Below are 24,485 nucleotides of genomic sequence, written 5' to 3'. Positions count from 1 at the left end.
TTGGTGCTCTGAAGTGGTCCTACCCCACATAATGACAGAGCACGCACGCACGCACGCACGCACGCACCCACCCACCCACCCACCCACCCACCCACCCACCCACACACACACACACACACACACACACACACACACACACACACACACACACACACACACACACACACACACACACACACACACACACACACACACACTGTGGGAGCACACTATACGTGTACAACTACATCCACACACACACTGTACCACCCACACACACACACACACATTCAAGTTGTCTACGACTCAGTCACAGACATAAAAACACGCACAGATTCAGACTTGACTTAACCCACGCAATCCAGGAACGCATCTGTGTCATTTTAAATTGTAGTCATATTTTATACTTTGGCTATTAAAAAGTAGCAGAGTGCCGCGCTACAAGCTTGTAGATCTGGTATTTGTGAAAAAAAGTCTTGAATATAGGCATTAGGCAATGTATTTGTAAAGGGGGGGTTAGGCTTACAGTTAGGACAAATATTCATGTTAGGATGGCAGGGGTTTAGGGTTGGAGATCTGCAGTCTGCATCTGCAGTTTCGGCATGTAACACTAGTGCGCAAAAAAAATGTATTTAAATGGCATTCATGAAATGTAAAACGTTGATGTCCTCAAAAGTATAGAAATACAAACGTGTGTGTGCGTGTGTGTGTAGATGTGTCATGTCATCATTATGTGGTCACTGGTGGCCAACAATAGAACATGACTGAGCACTTTCACTCTCTATACTTCTCCTCACTCTCTCTCTCTCTCTCTGTGTGTCTTTCTCTGCGTCTCTCCGTCTCTGTGTGTGTGTCTCTCCCTCTCTGTGCACCTCTCTCTCTGTCTATCTCTCTCTCTCTCTGTATCTCTGTATCTCTCTCTCTGTGCGTCTCTCTTTCTCTCCCTCTCTCTAAACATATGAACTTTAGCAGAGAGAGAGAGAGAGAGAGGCAGAAACAGGGAGAATAAAAGAGAGATGTTTGGATGAGAACATGTCCAGAGATGTTTACACCACATCACACACTCCGCTGTGGCTGGACCTGCCCTCTTCTGTGTGTGTGTGTGTGTGTGTGTGTGTGTGTGTGTGTGTGTGTGTGTGTGTGTGTGTGTGTGTGTGTGTGTGTGTGTAGGGGGGTGTGGGGGGGGTGTGTGGGTGTGTGTGTGTGTTTGCGTGTGCTTTCAACTGCTTTGATTATGGGATGGCCATGCCAGGTGCTACCATGGCAACAGCAGGGTGTGTCACACAACCCCCCAAAAACACAATAAAAACACAATGAAGACAGACTTCCCATCAGCCACTGGGCCACACCCAGTGGCTGATGGGAACTTTGGGTTGTCATGGCGACGGAGCAGGTAAGCCAACACAGCTAACCCTGCTTGTTTAACTACTGCAGTGGTTCTCAAAGTGGGGTCCGGGGACCCCCAGGGGTCCTCTGCTATTCATATACCAGATATACCACTCTTTAGTGAATGTGTGTGTAGATGTGTGTTTGAATGCGTGTGTCAATGTGTGTGTGTGTGTGTGTGTGTGTGTGTGTGTGTGTGTGTGTGTGTGTGTGTGTGTGTGTGTGTGTGTGTGTGTGTGTGTGTGTGTGTGTGTGTGCGTGCGTGCGTGCGTGCGTGCGTGCGTGCGTGCGTGCGTGCGTGCGTGCGTGCGTGCGTGCGTGCGTGCGTGAGAGAGAGAGGGTGGGTAAATGAAATATTCAACATATATGGTCATGTCGGAAAGCAGCATTGTGATTAATAATTCAAATAAAGACATTTAGGGACAATAATATCAATGTTATCTCACATAAAAATCATATCAAATAAGAGGAGAGAAACAGTGGGAAAGCTGAGAGGGAGACAGTGTAGGACAGACAGGAGGGAAGCTGTGACAGAGTGTGTGCGATACTGAGGAGAGACATCTCCCATAGGATCTGACCCTGGACCAGCAGGATATCAACCACTACTGTATATCCATGCTTAGTTCCTTACCTTTCTTCACCTTCTTCTGTAGTTTAATGGTGTCTGACGACTTCTTTTTAATGTCTGCCCTGGCCTTCTTATACTCTGAGGGAGAGAGAGAGAGAGAGAGGGAGAGAGAGAGAGAGAGATCTAGTTAGGGGAAATTAGGGGTGCAACAGTAAATCTTATAAGAGTATAAGAAGTGCATCTCGATTATTCAACTAATTGAAAAAGTCATCAATAGACTAAAGAAAATAATACATAGCTTCAGCCCTAAGAGAAATGTATAGAATAGTGGTTGTTTCATGCATGTACTGGTATTAGTAGAGGAGTACTGTTTTAAAAGATTCACCCAGATTGATTTTGCGTACAAATGAACATGTGCAGACACATTCACAGTGATGCATCAGAGTGCAACACATTGACAGTGGAACAAAACCCCCTTTTTTATAACGCAGTTGCTATTTTGTAACTTGTAACATTTTGATTTAACCCATTAAGGCCTGATGTTCCGATTCTACAAATGTCTTCTAAATCCTAACAGTTTTCTGAAAAACGTATGTTGCTATATCAGTGGTTCTCAGACTTTTTCACGTCAAGGACCTCCAAAATTATCCGACTCCCATCTGAGTGGGAGTTCAGAAGCAAAGATTTTAGTTAAAATGTTTGCTTTAAAAATACATACGGTTCCCAGAGGCATTCAAAGATTTGCAAATATTTTCACTATTTTTCACAAATAGCAGATCTACAAGCTCATGAGCTTGTATATCTGCTATTTTTTTATAGCCAAAGTATAAGTTTTTTAAAAGGGAGCGGATGGATGTGACGTCATCCCCAAAAAACGGACGTGCATCCATATATACATAAAAAGGCCCATATCTCCATATCTTTTTTTTTGTGGTCAAAACAAGCCATTTTCGACGGACGATCTCTCTGCAATGGCGGATCGCGGTAGACATGTTATTGTTCCAGTCGTTAGACGGGACCCTTGGCCATCGCCCAGACACCGTTTGTTTACATCCGGGTCCCCGTTGTGGCTTCTGCAGCTCTTAAAAGATCGGTAAAAAACGCTGGCACTCAATGTGTTAATAGAAAAGACAATTTGTGTCAAACAACTCTATGAAGCTATCTAGTGGGGTAGCTTCATAGAGTAGTGGGGGGGGGGGGGGGTCTCTATTTCATCTCTCTCTCTCAGCTAAGGCGTCCTTGGCCTAAAAAATGATTTCCCAGACATTATCCACTGTGTCAGAACGTGGGAGGTGAAGTGAGTCTACATTGTGTCACACTTACATAATGTGTGATGGAAGAGTTATGACCGGGGACAATGATTTACCTCCACACAACTACTCACATACAACAAAGGATGAAAGTGGTGACACGTTCTTGAGTTGACATAAGAGGAAACATGGGGTAGGGCTGCAAATATAGATTATTTACCTTCCCGTAATCTCGAAAAAATGTCACATAAATGACTTGCGTGTAATTTATGTGACATTTCAAGTTGTGTAGCTCTGATTCACACTTTGAACAAACTTACGTTATGGTTGGGTCTATAATGCATTATAAGTGCTATTATAATGTGTTCATAAGCACATTATAACATTCATTATGAATGTTTATAACCTTGCATAACAACTCATAATAAAGTTTATGAAGTTTTTATTTTTATTTTGTATTATAAGTGTTGCTCAGCGGAACAGCACATTATAACTACCAGGTAACAATTCACTTAAATGCTGGGTCTATTATGCATCATAATTGCATTTATAATGCACTATAATGCAGTTATGAGGCTTCAAAAAACGTTATGAATGTTTATAATTATGCATAACTTATGTGCTGTTCCACTGAGCTTATAATGCATTATGACCAGCATTTATAATACTTCATAAACCTCGTCACAAGTCGTCATACATGATTATAAACATTTATAACAAGTGTTACTGTATAATGCCTTATGAGCGCATTATAAATGCACTTACATTGCATTACAGACCCAACTCTAAAAGAGCACTTACAGATGGCTGTAATTCAAAACTGGCCCCTGTAAAAGTCAAAGCATCCCCCCCCCCCCCCCCCCCAACCTCATGCTACAGTATATGTACTTACTTGTTTTCAAACTGTTTATATGATGTTTTGCATAATAGCGTGTGTTTGTCTGTCATTAATGTTTCGATGAATTGAGTACAGAGGACCCCAATGGAAACAAGCATTAGGCTTTCTTGGGTTTAAAATCCTCTTAGCTGACCTTGTATTGAACTGTACATTCCTGTGCTTTTTTCTGCAAACTGCTAATAAAGTATTCAATCAATCAATCAAAAAAACATGAATATTCAGTCTTACCAAACATACATTTCCGTCCCTGTGTTGTAACCCAGTCATAGGAACACGTGACTGGTTATGTGCTCACCGGCAGTGAGCCCATACTAAGCTACCTGCCGGAGGGTTAGGATTTAATTCCCTTTCACAATAAGAGGCACAAATCTTGGCCTTTCACAAGGTTGTTTTGCAATGATGAAGCATGCTGCACGAGCATGCAGGAGGGGGTGGGGCAGCCATACAGTATACCGTTGTTGCAGAAAACTTGCATTTATTTAGTTTTTTTCGTGAATTAATTTCCTACAAAAGAAAATAGGCCATCTACAAGCTCACAGCGCGTCGAACCGAGATGCGTTGTGAGCTTGTACACCGGATATTTGAGCTATTCTTGAAACATTTGTAAAGTAAGCAAGCCTTGCCGATTCATGTGGCGCCTTTGGCCCATCTCCTGTTTCTGTAGCGTGAGGCTGCTTGATATACAAGTACATCCCAGTATTCAGTAAAATTCTTAAAAGATTTTGAAAGTGAACGTGGTTGACTGTGTCTGTGGGTTTCATAAATATTTAACCAATGCAAATAAGAGCTTGTGACTAAATAATAACTACATTATATTTATTTGGAACACACTATTTTCGTGAAAAGTAACGAATTGAAGTGGTTTAACCCATTCAATTCGGGAACGCATCTGTGCATTCAAAGATTTGCAAAAATGTTCACTATAAAAAAAAAAAGCAGATCTACAATATATGAGCTTGTAGATCTGCTTTTTTTGAATAACCAAAGAAATCTAAAATGACAGAGATGCGTACCCAGGTTTTAACACATTCCACGCCAGCGTTTAATCTCATAATGTACTCACCAGTGCCAGCGTTTTATTGTTGTTTTTTTGTAAAAAGTGCAATGTGAACTTTCTTTCGCAAAAAAAAAAAAAAGACCACTTTGCGTAGGTCTACGCGATTGGCACGTGGCGGCTTTAAAGCTTAGCATTGTGTGTGTGTGTGTGTGTGTGTGTGTGTGTGTGTGTGTGTGTGTGTACTTGTATACTATTGTGAGAGTTATATGTCCTCGTATAGTAGAATTTAAGAAATAGACATCGTAACAAAGGGTTGTTTATATGGATCACAAAGATGTTTAGAGATAGGTTTACAATTAGGAATGGATGCATGTTGGGGTTTAGAATTAGAATTATACAATTAGGGGTTAGGTTTAGGTGTCAAGGTTAGAGTTCTGTCTGATGTATAGTATTTCAGCAATTTCAGCTTTTTTGATGCTGACCTACATTTTGTATGTCCTCACAAGTATACCAATACAAACGTGTGTGTGTGTGCGTGTGCGTGTGCGTGTGTGTGTGTGTGTGTGTGTGTGTGTGTGTGTGTGTACCTTTAGCATGGTCTTTGTCCAGCTGACTGGTGACCTTCTTCCATTCCTCTATCTTCAGCTCTAATGGAGAGATGAGACTGTCTGATAGAGATCTGACACAAACAGAGAGACAGTTCATTATTTGGTCTACAGTTTGGACAGGTGTTCAAACCATTGGTTCTCAAAGTGGGGTCCGGGGACCCCCAGCGGTCCTTGAAGGAGTTCCCGGGGGTCCCCAGCTAAATGGTGGAAGGAACCAAATGGACCCTTATGGGTCTGTAACTCTGACAGTATACACATGGAACCAAATGGACCCTGACGGGTCCATTTGGTTCCATTTGTACACTCTCAGAGTTAAATTAACATTGATTTTACAATACAAATTGGGGTCCCAAAGATAGAAACGCCATTGAATGGGGGTCCGCAGCCTAATACAAGTCAAACTGGGGGGTCCTTAAAATTAAAATGGTTGAGAATCACTGCTAGAGCAGTCCAAAACAATGGGGGTTCCTGCCTGGCATATCTTTTCAAATGGGAGTCCACATAAAAAAATAGGCTAATAAGTGTCAAGTTGGGGGTCCTTGACATGAAAAAGTTTGAAAACCACTGGTTTAAACGTTCACATTTAAGCACATTGCAGGTTCTGTCAGCATCTTGCAGTTTCAGTGAAGTAATGTAAATGATATAGGTGCACTACTATACTGTGTATACTACTAACTACTACAGTATATATTGGCCGCTTTCTACCATAACCCATTAAAACCGGGAAAGCATTCTTTCTGTGTCATTTTAGATTTTTGCGTTGGCTATTAAAAAATAGCGTCTGCAATTTTCGTAAAAAAAATCGTAAAAGTGTAAGAATTTATGATTTTGAATGCATTTGTATTATCGGCCTCAGGTCTTAACCCATTTAGACCTGAGGCCGATTCTAAAAACGCCTTCTAAATCCTGAAAATGTTCAAATATTATTCAAAGATTACAAAAAATGTATGTCGCTATTTACTGTACATAGCAACAGGAACCCCAAAAGGGGTTCCCGTCCTGAAAGGTATAGTTACAAAAAGTGGTTCCCGCCCAAAATGGGTTTAGAAAAGTGTGGGGTGAACCAAAATCTTTTTTTTGGGGAGGGTTGGGAAGGCTATACATTCTGATTAAGACTTGGTTAGTTAAGTCTGTACGTTAATCATGCAATAAAGCTTTTGACTGGGAGCCCTGCCAGCCACAGTGTGCGGACTGTTATTTTAGAATTGCCTGTGATTTGTGTTGGTCCTGCACCTACAGTACAGTACCCTCCAGTGGATGTGTCAGCTCTATTCTCTTTAACACTGGTCTAAAGCAATGCTGTGTTCAATCAGGTCAGTGTGTCAGGAGGAACACTGCTCATCTACAAGACCTCAGTGTGTGTGTGTGTGTGTGTGTGTGTGTGTGTGTGTGTGTGTGTGTGTGTGTGTGTGTGTGTGTGTGTGTGTGTGTGTGTGTACGTACGTGGTGAACAGTTTGAGCTTGGACTCGATGCTGCGGTGTCTCATACACATCCTGGTCAGTGCTGAGCCGATCTCCTTGGTGGCTCCTGGACACACACAAAACACAAAACACCAATGTTTCATTCAACTCATATCACGTCACAGCTATACAATAAACATGTACTATATCAGGGGTATTCAAGTTTTTTTTTTTTTTAGGACAAGGACCCCTTAGCTGAGAGAGAGATATGAAGCAGGGACCCCCCACTACATGCTGTATAAAATTGTCTTATTCATTGATTTCATAGATAGCTTCATAGACTTGTTTGACAGCTCTATCCGTCAGGGTTGTATGTTCATGTTTTTGTGAATGTGTATTTTCAGACATTAAACCACTTAAACCTTCAATACCAAGTCAAAGTTGACCTTTGGCTCTGTACTTGGTCTGTGTGTGTGTGCGCACAAACAATGTGTGCACGCCAGCTCACACTTGCTCACTAGATACTTATTACTTAACCCATATTACAACATTGAATAATCCCCCCCGACACATACACACACGCACGCACGCATGCACACACGCACGCACACACACAAACACACAGAATCTAATTGAAACACTGAATACAGGGGTTGATAGAGAGGTCTAGCTGTTGTCCACAAGACTCTGCAAATCAATACAATCAGCCTATGTAGGGAAAATAATGTTGTAAGACACTGGGGAAAACAGAATGAACCAACCTAACCCTGGCAATACACCAAAGAAACCAAAGTACACTATGTACATGTAACGCCCGGGATTCAGACCCGGGTCTGCCGGAACAGGAAGGTACACTAGAGCCAATCCTCTTATCCACTAGCCTAAGAGGGAATCATTGATTTAACTGAACTTTAATACAAAGTTAACCGATAGATTTGCCAAGAAAGTACTATGAGAGGGAGACAGTGGGTGCATTTCGCCTTTCCGACATGTCGCCTTTCCGACGTTAACGAACCCTATACCTAACCCTAACCCTAACCCTAACCGCACGCGGAAGCCACTAGTCGGAGTGGCGAGATGTCGGAATGGAAGGAGAACCCCGGAGACAGTGTAGGAGAGACAGACGGTAGGAGAGCTGAGAGGGAGACATGTGTAAGAGAGACAGACGGTAGGAGAGCTGAGAGGGAGACATGTGTAAGAGAGACAGACAGTAGAAAAGCTGAGATGGAGACAGTGTAGGAGAGACAGACGGTAGGAGAGCTGAGATGGAGACAGTGTAGGAGAGACAGACAGTAGGAAAGCTGAGAGGGAGACAGTATAGCAGTGACCGACAGTAGGACAGCTGAGAGGGAGACAGTGTAGGTGAGACAGACAGTAGGAGAGCTGAGAGGGAGACAGTGTGAGAGACAGACAGGAGAGCTGAGTGTGTATGACTAGACGTCCATTCATGGGACAGTCTTGCTTGTCATCTGAGCGACCACGAACACACAGTCAGTGGTGGACAGTACTTAACTTATCTGTGTTATTTTAGATTTCTTTGGCTATTCAAAAATAGCAGATCTACAAGCTCATAGCGCTATTTTAGGAAAATCGTGAACATTTGAGCAAATCTTTGAATATATATATTTTTAAAGCAAACATTTTTAACTCAAATCTTTGCTTCTGGGGGATTCTACAAATGTCTTCTAAATCCTAACAGTTTTTTTTTTAAAGGTACGTTGCTATATTATCAGTGGTTCTCAAACTTTTTTCATGTCAAGGACCCCCAAAATGATATGTTTTTGGCCGCCAAAATATTTTGTTCCAGGGACCCCCCAGAAGCAAATATTGGAGTTAAAAATGTTCACTTTAAAAATATATATACTATATCGTCGGTGTCCAGCCAGGACCAGCTAACTCCATTTTCAGTTTTTTTTTTTTAGGTCTGTGTAAAATATCAAAACATTTGAACCAATGAAAAGTATTAAAAAGCGCCTCTGACGAAAACTCCCAACTCCATTGGATCCTCAAACTGTCCGTCAAAAACAAACAACTCCCCCCTCTCCTCTACAGCGCTGCTTTTCAACAGCATGAGTAGAGCGCGTTGCGCAGTGAACGAGGAGGAGGACCACGTAAACAAGCTCCCCGTAGTCTGTTAAAACTATGCAGTGTACCTGTTTATCAAACTTAGCACTGACGCTAATGTTATGAAAACAAGTAATTATATTTCTAAAATCTATTAAGTGTTTAATGAGGAGAGCAATGTGACAAGAAGAAAGGCGTTCATAGCATTTGTGTCGCGCTATTCTACTACCTCTTTGCAGAAGTTATTGTAATATTTAAAGTCCTGTTTATTATTGTAGGCCTATATAATAAGTGGCATGAAGCATCAGGGCATTAATTCACACGTTGTTGTGATGCATTGTGAGCTTGGAGATCCATTGTTAGCTTTTGAGAATTTGTACCCTTTTGAAACCTCTCCCTCAGCAGCGAGTGGAGCTACTGTTGTTTGGACACCTAACTCCACTTCAGCTTGATTTCTGCTCGTCTGAAACTGCTAACTCCACTTGCGCTGGGTAAAGTGTTGATTTACCCGCGATTTGGTTAAAGTGTTGATAATATAATGACACATGCAAGTATCTGACAATATATAAAGTCACTATACCAACTTTGATGAGGCAGTATTGCTTTGTTTTAAAAATATAAGGTTTTCTTCATTTCCTGAAAAACGTATATTTTGTTTTTGCGTTTCCTGAACAATGAGCGTTTTGGAGATAGCAGTTTCTGGCTGGACAGCAGAGATATACTATAATATACACAATCTTTCTCGAAGCGGGCGCGCTATGAGCTTGTATACCTGCTATTTTTGAATAGCCCCAAAAGAAAAATTACACAGATGCGTTCCCGGAGGTTAAGTATATTGCTTTAGTTTTAGTTTTTTGCAAGCAGTTTTGGGTTTCCACCCGACAGAGACTATTTTAAGTCTTAACCACTGAAGCCCTATATATATATATATGAACAGAGTGAAAATAGCTGATCTACACGCTGTGACGTTTTGTGAGCATTTGGATCTGCTATTTTCACTATTTTAGACAATTTCTAACAATGTATTTTATGTCATTTGTACTTTTGTATATACTTTGACCACCACTGCACACGCTCAACATTTGAATTTCAAAATCTAAGAGCAACAGAAAGGACAGGAGAGAGACAAAGAGAGAGAGAGACAGACACACACACACACACACACACACACACACACACACACACACACACACACACACACACACACACACACACACACACACACACACACACACACACACACACACACACACACACACACACACACACACACACACACACACACACACACACACGAGTGATTTGCCACACCCAGGTATGAGGAATGGATTCAACGTTAAGGTGTGTCAGAGGTATGTTTGTTTTATACACTATTTTTATTCACCTCGCCCTCTCTGGTGCTCTGTGTTCAATGGTCAAAGTCAAAGTCAACATGCACACATGTGCACACACACACACACACACACACACACACACACACACACACAAACACACAGAGTAATATACAAACACACACGACAAACTGGTAAACCATCTGCGTCTTACACCTAAAAAAACTGAAAGCGTTGCCACAGCGTGTGTGTGCTTGTACATGTGCATATGTACAGTGGGTGTGTGTGTGTGTGTGTGTGTGTGTGTGTGTGTGTGTGTGTGTGTGTGTGTGTGTGGGGTGTGTTGTTGCTTCTGAAGACAAATCATTATAAAACCCAAACAGTGTTGTGCAAAGGTGTAAATATTAATTTAGTGTATTACTGGATGACTCACAGGGTGTGTGCGTGTGTGTGTGTGTGTGTGTGTGTGTGTGTGTGTGTGTGTGTGTGTGTGTGTGTGTGTGTGTGTGTGTGTGCACACGCGTGTGTGTGCGTGTGTGTAGGGCGTTGTCCATTCTGCTGTTCAGACATGTCCAATCAACCTCTCAGGTGTCGCTTTTCTACATCACTATGCATGTCAGTCTCACTGGTTGTGAATCCTGCTGGTTATCACACCACTGTCTCTTTGTGACCACAAGAACTAAGTGAACAATGCACCATTAAAAGGTTTCATGACATGCTGGTTTTACAAAACATTAAATGTCTTTATGAAGGTCCTTCAAACGTGTATTAAAAAGTTTTAACTGAAGGATCCACTCCAGTGAGCCATGGAAGGTTTTTTTCTGAGACCTTTTGAGCTGCAATAAAAAAAAACTATTAGCCTGCGGGTGTCACTGTTGAGGGATTTTGCCTGTCAATCGTCGCCTCTGCTTCGCCCCACCAAAGGAGAAGGAGAGGGGAGGGGCGGGGCAGGGAGGAGAGGGGGCGGGATTAATGGACTGTGATATCAAAGTCCACGGGCCAATCACAGCACTTTTCTGAGCCTAATTATTCAGAAAACCCCAGACCACAGAAAACCGACTGACGTTCAGTTTTTTGGGGGGTAATTGAGGTCAGAAAGCCTAAAAAAAAAAAAGAAAAAAAAGAAATTGATGTCATGAAACCTTTAAACATAATTGTTGTTGGGCAGAAACCTCTTATCTCCTTATTCTAACTTTTTTTTTCGTAACATAACCGCCTACTTGATCATACTATAGTGTCACACAAAAGTATCAAAAGTAGCACATGTGCAAGCTCGAAGCGCAGCGTGAAGCAGCGCATTTCGAGCTTGTAGATCTGCCAATTTTGCTATTTTTTTGTATTTGAATCCTGAAAAGTAACAGTTTTGGACGAATGTGTACCACCCAAATATGGCATGTCAGAGGGTCCGTCCCCCAGGGGTCGATACTAAGCCCACTCCTTTTTCCGCCTCTACACCAAACATCTTCGCCAAAAATAGCCTATCTACGACAAGCTCACCAAGTGTCGCAAACGCAATGTGTTGTGATCTTGCAGATCGGCTATTTTCACCAAATGTTTGACCCCAGAATAGGTCGCTAGGGTTCGCGTGTTTTTATTCATCCATATATCCATATTCATCCATATATCCAGAACGGAGGCCGATTCTAAAAATGGCTTCTAAATCCTAAACAGTTTTCTGAAAAACTTGTGTTCCTATATACAGTATATTGCTATAATCTGAAATGAAACCATTGCTTTCCCGCATTGAATGGGTTAACCAATATTGTTATTCACTTTATGTTCAGACAATCTAATTCCTGACCATCGTCTTTCATAAGTGTAATTGTGCTTGGTTTGGAAACTCACGTAATGTCGTGATGCCAATAAAACCTTTGAATGTGTATTGAATTGATTTGAGACAGAGATCATTAATCTGATCAGTAAAACAGTCCTCTCCCAGCAGACATGACTCAGGAAAACACACACACACACACACACACACACACACACACACACACACACACACACACACACACACACACACACACACACACACACACACACACACACACACACACACACACACACACACACACACACACACACACACACAGTGTCAGTCAGTGTAAAGTGAATGTGTTCATTCTCTGCCTGTAAACGTCACCGGATGGGGAAAAAAAGGAAAAGAAAAAAATAACGTTTCCACTGATTTAATTTCCCTCCATTTTCCTACGATAGAACGCCAGGAGAGGGGGGGGGGGGGAGAGAGAGAGAGAGAGAGAGAGAGAGAGAGAGAGAGAGAGAGAGAGAGAGAGAGAGAGAGACGGAGAGAGAGAGAGAGAGAGACAGACAGAGACAGACAGAGAGAGAGAGGGATAGGTGGAGAAAGAAGGAGACAGGGAGGGAGAGAGAGACACACAGAGAGTAAAGAGAAGTATTCATCTCTTCTTAACCCAAATTTTCCAGCTCAAATGCTCATAATGTGGCCCTTTGAGAAATATGTGTGTGTGTGTGTGTGTGTGTGTGTGTGTGTGTGTGTGTGTGTGTGTGTGTGTGTGTGTGTGTGTGTGTGTGTGTGTGTGTGTGTGTGTGTGTGTGTGAGAGAGATCGAGATGCGTTAATTCCAGTGGTTTTCCCTCCAAAGGTTCCTGCTTACTCTTACTTAACTTCTGTTTTCCAGTGCACACACGCACGCACACACACACACACACACACACACACACACACACACACACACACACACACACACACCAAAGTATCTTGCAGTCAGCAGGTAGAGAGTTTATGGACTATGGACATGGGAGTCATGGTTATTATATTTCAATAAAACTGAAGAAAAAAACTAAAACTAGAATTGAAAAAAAACAAATTAGTTAAATGAAACAAATATGATGTATTGTGTGTTTACAAAACAAACTAAAACAACCTAAAATGTCCCTAGTTTTAGCTTTTGTCAAGATTTCATACAGAAGTCATTCGCGTCAATTTTCAAGCCCTGTTGTCCAAAAAGTACAAAAATCTTCAAACATTATTACACAGAATAGCCGATCTACAAGCTCACAATGCGTCACGATGCGATGCATTGTGAGCTTGTAGATCTGCTATTGTCACTATTTTTGCATTTTGTGATGGAGTATAAAACAATGAATTTGAATTCTTGATAAATGGAAATGTTCACAAATAAATGTATAATTAACACGCTTCTCGATTATTCAATTAATTGAAAAAGTAATAACCCCCACACACACACACACACATCAGCTGGCGGGGCAGACCAGACTAATCAAACCGTGTGACCGAGGTCTGACGAGGCCAACTGATTCCAGGTCAGCTGAGCAGGGCAGACCAGAGACCAGACTAATCAAAGCTTACATCAGAGCACATGATCACCTGACATCGCTAATGGAGACGGAATGACACCAATGCATCATTACTGATACCTTCCTCATGCACTGGTGTGTGCGTGTGCGTGTGTGTGTGTGTGAGAGAGTTCGTCTGTTAGTATCATTTAAAAAAAAAAAAAAAGTGCATCCTTTGTTGTGGTTTTATCACACAGTGAAAAAACAGGAAAGTCATGCACCTCAAACACACACGCGCACACACACACAGATGCGCAAACACACACAGACGCGCACACACACACACACACGTCTGTGTGTCATAGTTCCTTCCTCTCCAACAGACACGAGCCTTCGGCTGTCTACATATCCTGTGACTTGTTGTTATAGTTACCATGGTTACCAGTCATGAGTGGTCCATGGAGAGGAAACCGTCGAATCAGCTGTTTAGATCTGTGTGACTCTCAAAGTGGGGTCGAGGGACCCCCCCCAAGGGGTCCTTTGGGGGGGTTCTAGTTTGAGAATGAATCAACACTGATGATTATAGAATAACTAGTCCATACCCCAGGGATATGAGCAGTCAAAGTATGTGCAGTGTTTGGGTTATGCGCTGTGCAGACTAGTACAGTATATCAGGGGTTGAAAGTCATTTTGTACTTGGTAGCACTGGTGCTCAGTGGTGGAAAAAGTAGTCAAATGTTTTACTTACTTACTTACTTTTTACTAGTAAAAGTATCAATACTGCAATGTAGATATACTCTGTTATAAGTAAAGGTCCCGATGAAAATAGCAGATCTACAAGCTCACAATGCGTCGCATTGTGAGCCAAAATGTATAGTATAGGGCTGAAGTGGTCAATGTATGTTTTGTAATAATAATCAAAATCTACAAAGTAACTAGTAACTAAAGGGAACCGTAACCGTGACAACAGACCCCGTGGCCGCATGCAAAACTCCGGCCGTAGTCATGCACCTCAAACACACACGCGCACACACACACAGACGCGCAAACACACACAAATGCGCGCACACACACACACACACACACACGTCTGCGTTTCCAGAAAACGCTAATAAACCGCTTGAAAAGTGAAAAGAATCGTTCCTGAGTGTCTGGTAATGATGTAATGCCCGTGTCATGTCCATAGTGGATATCATGTATAGTGGATATCAGTGGATATCATGTCCATAGTGGATATCATGTATAGTGGATATCAGTGGATATCATGTCCATAGTGGATATCATGTCCATAGCACTCGCATGCAGAGTTTATTAACACCCACAACGTTCAAACCTATCAACCATTGCCGTGCTGAAATGTTATTAGCACAAATAGCTTGGCTGTAGCCTCGGTCCCAGCCTCACTCATCTGCGACGAGAAGAGCCTGGTCATGACCTAAAGCAGCAAGTGTCTAGTCTTGAGTGGACAGGATTTCCGTCGTACGCGTTTCCCCCGGAAACGATATTTTTTGACCAATCACAACACTCGTTTCATTCACGGAGAATGTTAACAGATTTGTAAAGCATCTACGTCATTTCCGTGGGCGGTACTTCCACCAAATTCAACCATTTCGGGTTGTCACTTCCTAGACAACCAACAGCCCAGGTCTTGCCCAGGGTGGCTTGGCTGAAACAAAGCAAACAAGGGCTTTTCGTGGTTGTGGTCACGATCGGGTCGCAAGTATCCGGGTTGTCAGCGCCCCCCTGAGAAGAGGAGTGCACCAGCATCTCTTTACCATAGAAATACATGGCAGGACTGGCACCGTCAGCTCAAAAGGCGTTCTCTGTGGAGACGACGCCTTACTCTGGCCTACTAAAACGCGCTATTCCCACCAGATGAAACGAGGAAGAAATAACGCCATCAAAGGTTCTGATGCTACATATGAGGACAGGAGACCCTCTCTGTCTGTGTCTGTCTGTCCGTCTGCCTGCCCACACTTTTAATCTAATCACATGTAATGTCATTTTCACAAATCTTAACTCAATTGTGAATAAATGGACACAGAGCGGCATGAGGGGGAGCAGGACAGTGGACATGACCCTCTGACCTCACTCACAGTCTGGTAAACAAACACATGAGCTGCTCTGCATGTAGGTCACAATGACAGAGCACTAACCACTGACATGTACTGTTTATATGTATGTATGTATGTGTTGTATATCATTATACAGCAGTGGTTCTAAAAACTAGTGTTCGGGAACCCCCAGGGGTCTGTCGTGGAATTCTGGATCAATCAGCAATCGATGAGGCACATAGGAGTCGAAACAATATTGTAGGACAATATTGTAGGTGGTGGTTATGCTTTATGTACATGATATCATGGTCAGAAGTACATGAACACACAGTGGTACGGTAGTTCTGCCTGCAGCTCTGTAGCTGCTTCAAGGACAAACTGAACCATAACAAGTTAGGCTGTACCAAAACAATAGCTATTAGGCCTAGAGGAGACATCTAGGCTCTAACAAGCTGTCAAATATCATAATGTATTGTAGAAGTATTATAAGTGATGGTAAAATATAAAGGTTCGATAATAAGCAGCCATATCATTTCTTCCTCAGGTCCTTGAGGAGTTACAGGACTGTAACTCTGTACATATCGAACTTCAGTTCCATTTGCACTCTCACTCTCAGCAATTATAATGCATTATAGACCCGATCTTTAAAGGGTCTACACCATAAATTTTAACTTTTTCTTCATTTTTGTGTGTCTTTGGTCTCCCCCACCTCTCTTCTGTTCCAACAAATACCCGACTTTGAGCATGCAGGCTTTCATAGGCTATCTGTGGTTTTTATGTAAATTGGTCTGAAAACAGTCCGTCAGATTTGTTCCCCCACCCTACGTCACGTCTGGGAACAATTCCTCCCGTTTTTCAGTTCTAACCAAAAAAAATATATATATTTTGTTTTCATTTTTCATTTTTTTTTATTTTTTTCTTTTTTTTTTTTTTTACTTTTTCCACACAGAACCAGGACATAACATGCATACAAACTGGCTCAATAGCGCCCCGTGCCAAACAGGACAATGTGGTATTGCAGGTGAAAGTGCTTTATAAGCCAGAGAGAAGTTAGTTGGAATGAGTATATCTGAGGCTTGATTTAGGCTCAAACCTTTTGAAAAACGTTTGAGGGACATAAACAATATGATATCAAATATTATTATTTTTTTTTAAATTCATGGTGTAGCTCCTTTAAGTAAAGTGTTACCGAAAATCATATCAAACTGGGGGTCCTTGAAATTAAAAGGTTTGAGAAGCACTGATATACACCAGTGGTTTTCAAACTTATATTCGTTGCTGTCCGGCAGAAACCAGCTCCAACTCCAAAATGTTCATTTTTCAGGAAATGACAAAAACAAAACAACAAGTGGAGTTAGGAGGTTTTGTTCATCATTGATAAGAACAGCTAAATGGACCTCCAAGCTCACAATGAGGTTGGAGGTCAAAAGGGGGTGGAGCCTGGAGTCCGCAAAACCAGCAAACTCCTCCCCCCTTTGGTGGACTTTTGTCAGAAGCACTTTTAATACTTTCCATTGGTTCAATATTTGTTTAATCAACACACAGACGTAAAGGGTGTCCAATAGCACTGATTTATGAAAAAAAAAATCAAAAACGGAAAAATGGAGTTAGCTGGTTTCTGCCAGACAGCAACGATTATGTATTATATATGTATTTGGCCACAGAACCTCATCTGAAAATATTTTTCCCCCCATAAAAGATTTGTGTCGTTTCAAAAATATATTTTTTTGTACACTCTAAGAGTTAGAGGGGGTCCATGGCCTAATGCAGTAGTCTGGGGGGTCCCTGAAATAAAAAAATTAAAAAGTTTGAGAACTGCTGGAGTAAGAAGGACCTTTGGCCTTTCAGGATATGAGCATGAGCTGAATGTGTGCCCTCTGGCTGGAGGATCATCTGGTTCACTTCACTGCTGTTCTGTGAGAATGAAGGCCTGTTGTAATGAGGCCGTTTATCCCATTCAATCCGGGATTTTTAGCTATAACCATTATTTTTATACTTTGGGGTATCTACAAGCTCGTAGCTTGTAGATCTGCTATTTCTTTTTAAAGATCTTGAGCATTTGTGCAAATCTTTGAATATATCTTTGGGGAATTAAAAAAAGAAATCAAATCTCTGCTTCCTGGGGGTTCCTGGAACAACATATTTTGATGGGGATTGGCAGCCAAAAACATCATCATTTTCAAAAATAGCAAATCTGATCTGCTATTTTTGAAAAGCCAAAGAAATCTAAAATGACAGAGATGCGTTCCCGGATTGAATGGGTTATCTGACATCACTGTTTACCTGCCACTGGCTTCTGTAATGTTACATAACCGGCTCTCTCTCTCTCTCTCACTCTCACACACACACACACACACACACACACACACACACACACACACACACACACACACACACACACACACACACACACACACACACACACACACACACACACACACACACACACACACACACACACACACACACACACACACACACAGTATGCCAACAAATACACATATATACAGACAAACTTACACAACAAGATACACACAGCAACTGACACGCATGGAAATATTCACGTGCAGACGTGGTGTGTGTATGGGTGTGTGTGTGTGTGTGTGAGAGAGAGAGTTCTAAAGTTCCCACATGAACAGTAAGATGAGAAGCTGGGCATCACCGTGGCAACCAACTATGGAATCCTCACACACACCTACCAGACCGGTTCACTCACACACACACACACACACACACACACACACACAGTGAGAGGATCAAAGCAGAAAACATTAAGCGTTTCTACATGTGCTTCTGATGTGCTGTCAACACTACCTGTGTGTGTGTGTGTGTGTGTGTGTGTGTGTGTGTGTGTGTGTGTGTGTGTGTGTGTGTGTGTGTGTGTGTGTGTGTGTGTTTGTGAGAGTACGCGCGTGTGACAGCTGGCTTTCAGATAGAGCAATCTGTGCCTCTCCACAACGCGCACACACACATACACACACACACACACGCCAGGGTGATAAGGGCCAGAGGAGAGCGTAGAAAAACAGATGGAGAGAAAGAAGGAATGAAAGAGAGGAATTAAGAGAGAAGATAGAGCCAGAGAGAGACAGAAAGAGAGAGAGTAGTCTCTCTTCCACAATATTCCAATCCCACAGGATCTGTATATCGTCGCTGTTGGGAGGAAACCTTGCATGTCCAAAAAACATTCCTTTTTAATTATTTAAAAAACAAAAACATTTTCAAATAGTGAAAATGGCCGATCTACAAGCTCACAATGCGTCGCGATATTTTCACTACTTTTGTGACACATACAAAGTATTAATTTACGAAAGAACACAAAGAGATAAACGTTTTTTTACGCCAGTAGTTGTCAAACTTTTTCGTGCCAAGGACCCCCACTTTGAAATGTATTTGGCCTCGGACCCCCATCTGAAAAAGTTGTGCCAGGGACCCCCAGAAGAGAAGATTTGTGTTTAAAAAAATAGATGTCATTTTACAGACCGTTTTGGCAGAAGCATTTGGAAATTGTGGAAATTAGTTAATTAAGTGTCACAATCATTTTAACCCCTTTATCCATATGTTATACTTTAGCTATTCAAAAATAGCAGATCTACAAGCTCGTACGAGCTTGTAGATCTGCTATTTGAAAAATGTCCATCTTTCAATCTTTTTTTTAAAAGGCGAACATTTTTGACCCAAATCTTTGCTTCTGGGGGGGGTCCCTTCCCTGGCACAACATATTTTCAGGTGGGGGTCCGTGGCCACATACATATCAATTTGGGGGTCCTTGCCAAGAAAACGTTTGAGAACCACTGTACTAGACAGAGAGAGAGACACATGCAGAGAGACAGTCAAGGAGGACTAGAGACAGACAGAGAGACACACACACACAGACACAAGACACAAGAGCCAGAGAAAGAGACAGCTGTCACAGAGTACACAGGTGCATTGGACACACACACACACACACACACACACACACACACACACACACACACACACACACACACACACACACACACACACACACACACACACACACACACACACACACACACACACACAGAGCAGTGAGGAATGTGCTTGGTCAACATGCATGTGTTGTTAAGGCCATGTCAGAGCAACACAGTGCTAACAGTTAGCAGATGGAAGCGGACTAGAGTCAAACCAGGCCACGGCACCAAGGGCAAGACAGCGCTGCACAGGTCAACAATGAACTGAAAACTGTGTCAATAGCACTCTCACACACTTCACTGTTGTACGTCAAATAACTGCACAGAGACTAACACATCATGTAGATACAGTAATTGTCTCTGCCAGGCCGAAGGCGTGGCCGAGACTATGTTTTGCCGCCTGTCCGTCCGTCCGTCCGTGTGTCTGTCCGTCTGTGAATAACTAATCTCCGGCACTGTCGGCCCGATCAACGCGAAACTGTGCACGCACACTCCCGGAAGCCAGAGCAGTTATAGCGCCACCAGGAGCTCCAACAGATTTTGTCCAAACATCACCCAAATCGGTACACATTATCTCTATAGTCATGTGATCAAGACGGATCTGTCCGATTTTTCATATTACATGCTGATTGGCGAAGATTGCATCTAAAGTTTGCAGGAGTGGCTCGTTTTGAACGGGGCGGCAGTGGCTCAGGGGTAGAGTGGCCGGGTAGCGTGAACTGGAAACCGCAAGGTTCCCAGTTCGATGCCGGGCTGGGGGGCTCCCCCAGAGTTACAGTAGTGTCGAAGTGTCCTTGAGCAAGACACTGAACACCTAATTGCTCCCGATGAGCAGGTTGGTGCCTTGCATGGTTTCCTCCGCCATCGGTGTATGAATGTGTGTGTGAATGGGTGAATGTAATGCACAATCTATGTAAAGCGCTTTGGATAAAAGCGCTATATAAATGCACCATTTACCATTTTGAACAAAATACCTCAAAGCGACCGATTTACGTGAAACTTTGCACGCACCTTCCCACTAGGCCGAGGAAGAAATGCCACCCTTTTCACATTGGCCTGTTATAGCGCCACCAGGAGGCCACGATAACCTACCTGACCTGGCAGAGATCTGTGCTCCGAGGAGCACTTTTTCTAGTGTGTGTGTGTGTGTGTGTGTGTGTGTGTGTGTGTGTGTGTGTGTGTGTGTGTGTGTGTGTCATGTCAGTAAAGCTGAACTGAAATGAAGAGAGCACCAAGAGAGAAACTGAGAGGTAGAGGAAAAGAAACACAAAGTCACATGTAGAAACACTGTGGCTCTTTGTAGCCTCAGGACACACACTCACACTGTGTGTGTGTGTGTGTGTGTGTGTGTGTGTGTGTGTGTGCGTGTGTGTGTGTGTGGTAGAGCAAGTTTGTTGCCAACTGGGAGAGGCCTCTCACTTACCCCCCCCCCCCCCCCACACACACACACACACAATATGGTAGAGCCAGCTTAACTATTAGAGGTGTGCTCAGCAAAGTAAGCTCTCCTGGAATTTTTATTTAAGAGGTGTGTGTGTGTGTGTGTGTGTGTGTGTGTGTGTGTGTGTGTGTGTGTGTGTGTGTGTGTGTGTGTGTGTGTGTGTGTGTGTGTGTGTGTGTGTAAAGCCCTGTAAAATGATGTTACGGTATGCAACACAATTGGGGTCACGCGCATCTATCTATAAATTACAGTGATTTCTGTATATGCGTCTGTCTGTCTCTCCATCTGTCTGTCTGTCTTTCATATATCTGGGGAACCATTCACCTGATCGACTTCACACTTGACGTGGTTATTGCAGGAAGTAAAGGAGTGCAGTGTGGAGTCCATGGGATGAGCAGAGAATGCTGTAAGCAGACACACTACAGGCAGACACACTACGGTTCTCATGAATACAAAATATGAAGGAAAAAAAAATCAATACACTCTGGAGAGCTACTGCTTGTGCTCCTTAAAGGTGGGTGTAAGTGATGTTTTGGTAAAAACATAAATAAACTAGAAAAAGTGCTCCTCGGAGCACAACTCTCCGCCAGAAGACTTGTGTTGGTTCGAAGGTCGCGAAGGTCGCTATCCCTCTTGTATATGTAAGTGTCCTATCCATCCTGTCTGGGTAAGTGTCCTCTTCCGTTCATTCTGTGTAAGTGTCCTATCCCTCCTGTCCTATCCGTCCTGTCTATGTAAGTGTCATATCCCTCCTGTCTATATAAGTGTCCTATCTGTCCTATCTGTCCAATAAGACAGATAGGAACAATTGGACCGCGACTACTTGACTACTTCCGGTTCGAAGGTCTGGGAGTGAGCTAGTGGCCGGATTTTCGGTATTGGAATCTGGCTTATCACAGTGACACATGTATTTATAGGTCGCTATCCCTCTTGTATATGTAAGTGTCCTATCCAACCTGTCTGGGTAAGTGTCCTCTTCCGTTCTGTCTGTGTGAGTGTCCTATCCCTCCTGTCTGTATAAGTGTCCTATGTCATATCCCTCCTGTCTATATAAATGTCCTATTTGTCCTATCTGCCAATTATGTATCAGCCATGCAGCCATTTCATGGTTCCCGTCTTACCTCACTCTGACAGTGGCGGAGACACTGTCAGAGTGATGCCATGTATATATAGGCCCGGTGGCGTCACTAGCCAATCAGATCACAGTATTTCACGTGTCACGTGAGGCTTGACCAATCGGTGTGTCATGTTTAGAAAGTGAAAACGCAGTGATAACAATACTCTCCTGGCGGAGAGTAATAAATACTGTTCAAATGTTAAAGCTCTATATTCTGATAGTAATTGTTGTGGTTGTTATGGCAACAGACCAGGTAAGCTAACACAGCTAAGCTAACCGTTTGTTAAACCACTTTGAACCCTAGCATCCCCTGGCAAAAGCCAATCTACAAGCTCACAACTCATCTATTTTTGCCTAATGTTTGCCCAGAATATGGATGCTGGGGTTCAAGTGGTTAAAAGTGGTGTAACTTATATGTTTTTGTGAAAATAAGTCTATATTGTGAGTGTAGTAATCTGTTAAATAGCTCTATATCTATGTGTGTGTGTGTGTGTGTGTGTGTGTGTGTGTGTGTGTGTGTGTGTGTGTGTGTGTGTGTGTGTGTGTGTGTGTGTGTGTGTGTGTGTGTGTTCCACCACTGGACCAATCGGGGCCACAGTTCTTGTGCACGCTGCCAGCAGGCCAAGGAAGTAAAGGTCAATTCATGCCTTTTCCAACGTCAGAAAAAAATTCCAGTACGGACAGGCTTCCCAAACTAGTGTGGAGAGTCAGAACATCTGGAGGGTGCAGGAATTCTGAGGAAAAGTTCTGAGAGCGGCAATCAGAAGTTCTGAATGAGGTCAATGTGTAGTTATATCACCTCCCTTTCTGAAAGGTTTGGACGTTGGAAGGAGCATGTATTGGCCTCAACTCAAAATGTCACGATAAATTCAAATCTCTGCGATACAATTATTTTGAGTGTTTTTATCACAATAAACGAAAACAACGATTATCATCCCATCCCTTATTGTGAATATATATTTTATACTGAAAGTCAACTAAGGTCTGATTGGGCTGGAAGTTTACCCCCAATGTTTAGATGACATCCATGATGGTCCTCGCTCCTACCTTTTTATAAACCCGCTCCCCGCTATGTGAAAAAACGTCCCGCTCTGCGTCCGAGTTCCACAAGCCATGCAGTTATTAGACCCTGTCCTGTATTGTCTTTAGTTTTTTTTTGTGGTGAGCCCTGGGAGTTTTTTTGTGGACTGTTATTTGTTTTGGTTGCTGTTTGTTAGTCATGGCCACCAGTTCCCACCTGACGTTGTGTGCGAGTTCCAACTGCTTCAGACCGTACCGAATAACTGCTAACTTGCACAGCGACTTCAGGCTAGGACTCAAGTCTAAGATGTACATGTCATCAGATAGGACCCCAAGGAGGATGACACGTTCTCCCACCATGCAACAGCGCGTCCAAGGAAAGTAGGAATCAGAAGGGAGAGAGGGGAACCTTCCCCTTGGGCTTAACCTTCTTCTTGAAGAAGGTCTCTGGATTTAATTTCCACAGATCATAGAAGTTCAAGTCTGTGCTACCAAATATGTACAGCTCTCCATTGTAGGCAAAGGCTGAATGACTATAGCGTTTCGGAGCTGTGCAGGGGGGGTGTTCAGCCAGCAGTTGGTCTGTGTGTCAAACACTCTGGTGATGTTGTACTGTTGCCCTTGCCTGCCAAAGATGTTGTACTTTGGCGGCCCTTGGCCGCCAAACACAAACATCTTTGTCCCGATGATGGTGACAGAGTGACCTGATGAAGTAGGAGGTAGTGTACCTCTGGTGTTAATTAAAGACCAGACCATGGTGATGGTGTCCAACTTTTACATGTCAGTGTGTCCAGTCAGCTGGGTTTTTCCTCCATAGATATACATGGGCTTTCCCAGGACACAGGCAGAGTGGCAATACCTCCCCTTTGGAACGGTCCCTGAAATCGTGGTCTTCAACCATCTGTGGGAGTCGACGACAAATGCATGAAGCGCGTTGGAGTAAGGATACCCTCCCCAGATGTAGATGATATCTTCTATCAGCACAGCTGTGTAGCCAGAGAGCAAGGAGGAAACCTCACCTGCTGTCACTGGGGGTACATTGATCCAGCGCAAGGACACTGTGTTGAAGACAATCACATCAATCCGATGTACCTGGGGTAAAGCTTGTCCAAAGGAGTACAGCTTGTGCTTCACTGTCACGGCAGCGCAACAGCTCTC

General features: G+C 42.9%; 1 protein-coding gene across 3 annotated transcripts in view; it reads right to left on the bottom strand.

Moving 5' to 3' along the window:
• The window catches only part of mtss1 (MTSS I-BAR domain containing 1), a 656,873-nt gene that overhangs the window by 630,350 nt on the left and 2,038 nt on the right, over positions 1–24,485 (bottom strand). For all 3 annotated transcript variants that reach the window (XM_084063402.1, XM_084063403.1, XM_084063404.1), the window contains exons 2-4: positions 7,130–7,214; positions 5,666–5,757; positions 1,997–2,071 (exon numbers count right to left, since the gene is read on the bottom strand). In XM_084063402.1, coding sequence (XP_083919528.1) covers positions 1,997–2,071; positions 5,666–5,757; positions 7,130–7,214 — 252 coding nt within the window. The remainder of the gene's footprint in view (positions 1–1,996; positions 2,072–5,665; positions 5,758–7,129; positions 7,215–24,485) is intronic.

The sequence above is a fragment of the Gymnoscopelus microlampas genome, assembly GCF_963454915.1.
Source record: "Gymnoscopelus microlampas genome assembly, chromosome: 7".
Classification (NCBI taxonomy): domain Eukaryota; kingdom Metazoa; phylum Chordata; class Actinopteri; order Myctophiformes; family Myctophidae; genus Gymnoscopelus; species Gymnoscopelus microlampas.
This window is presented reverse-complemented; position numbering and strand designations above follow the sequence as displayed.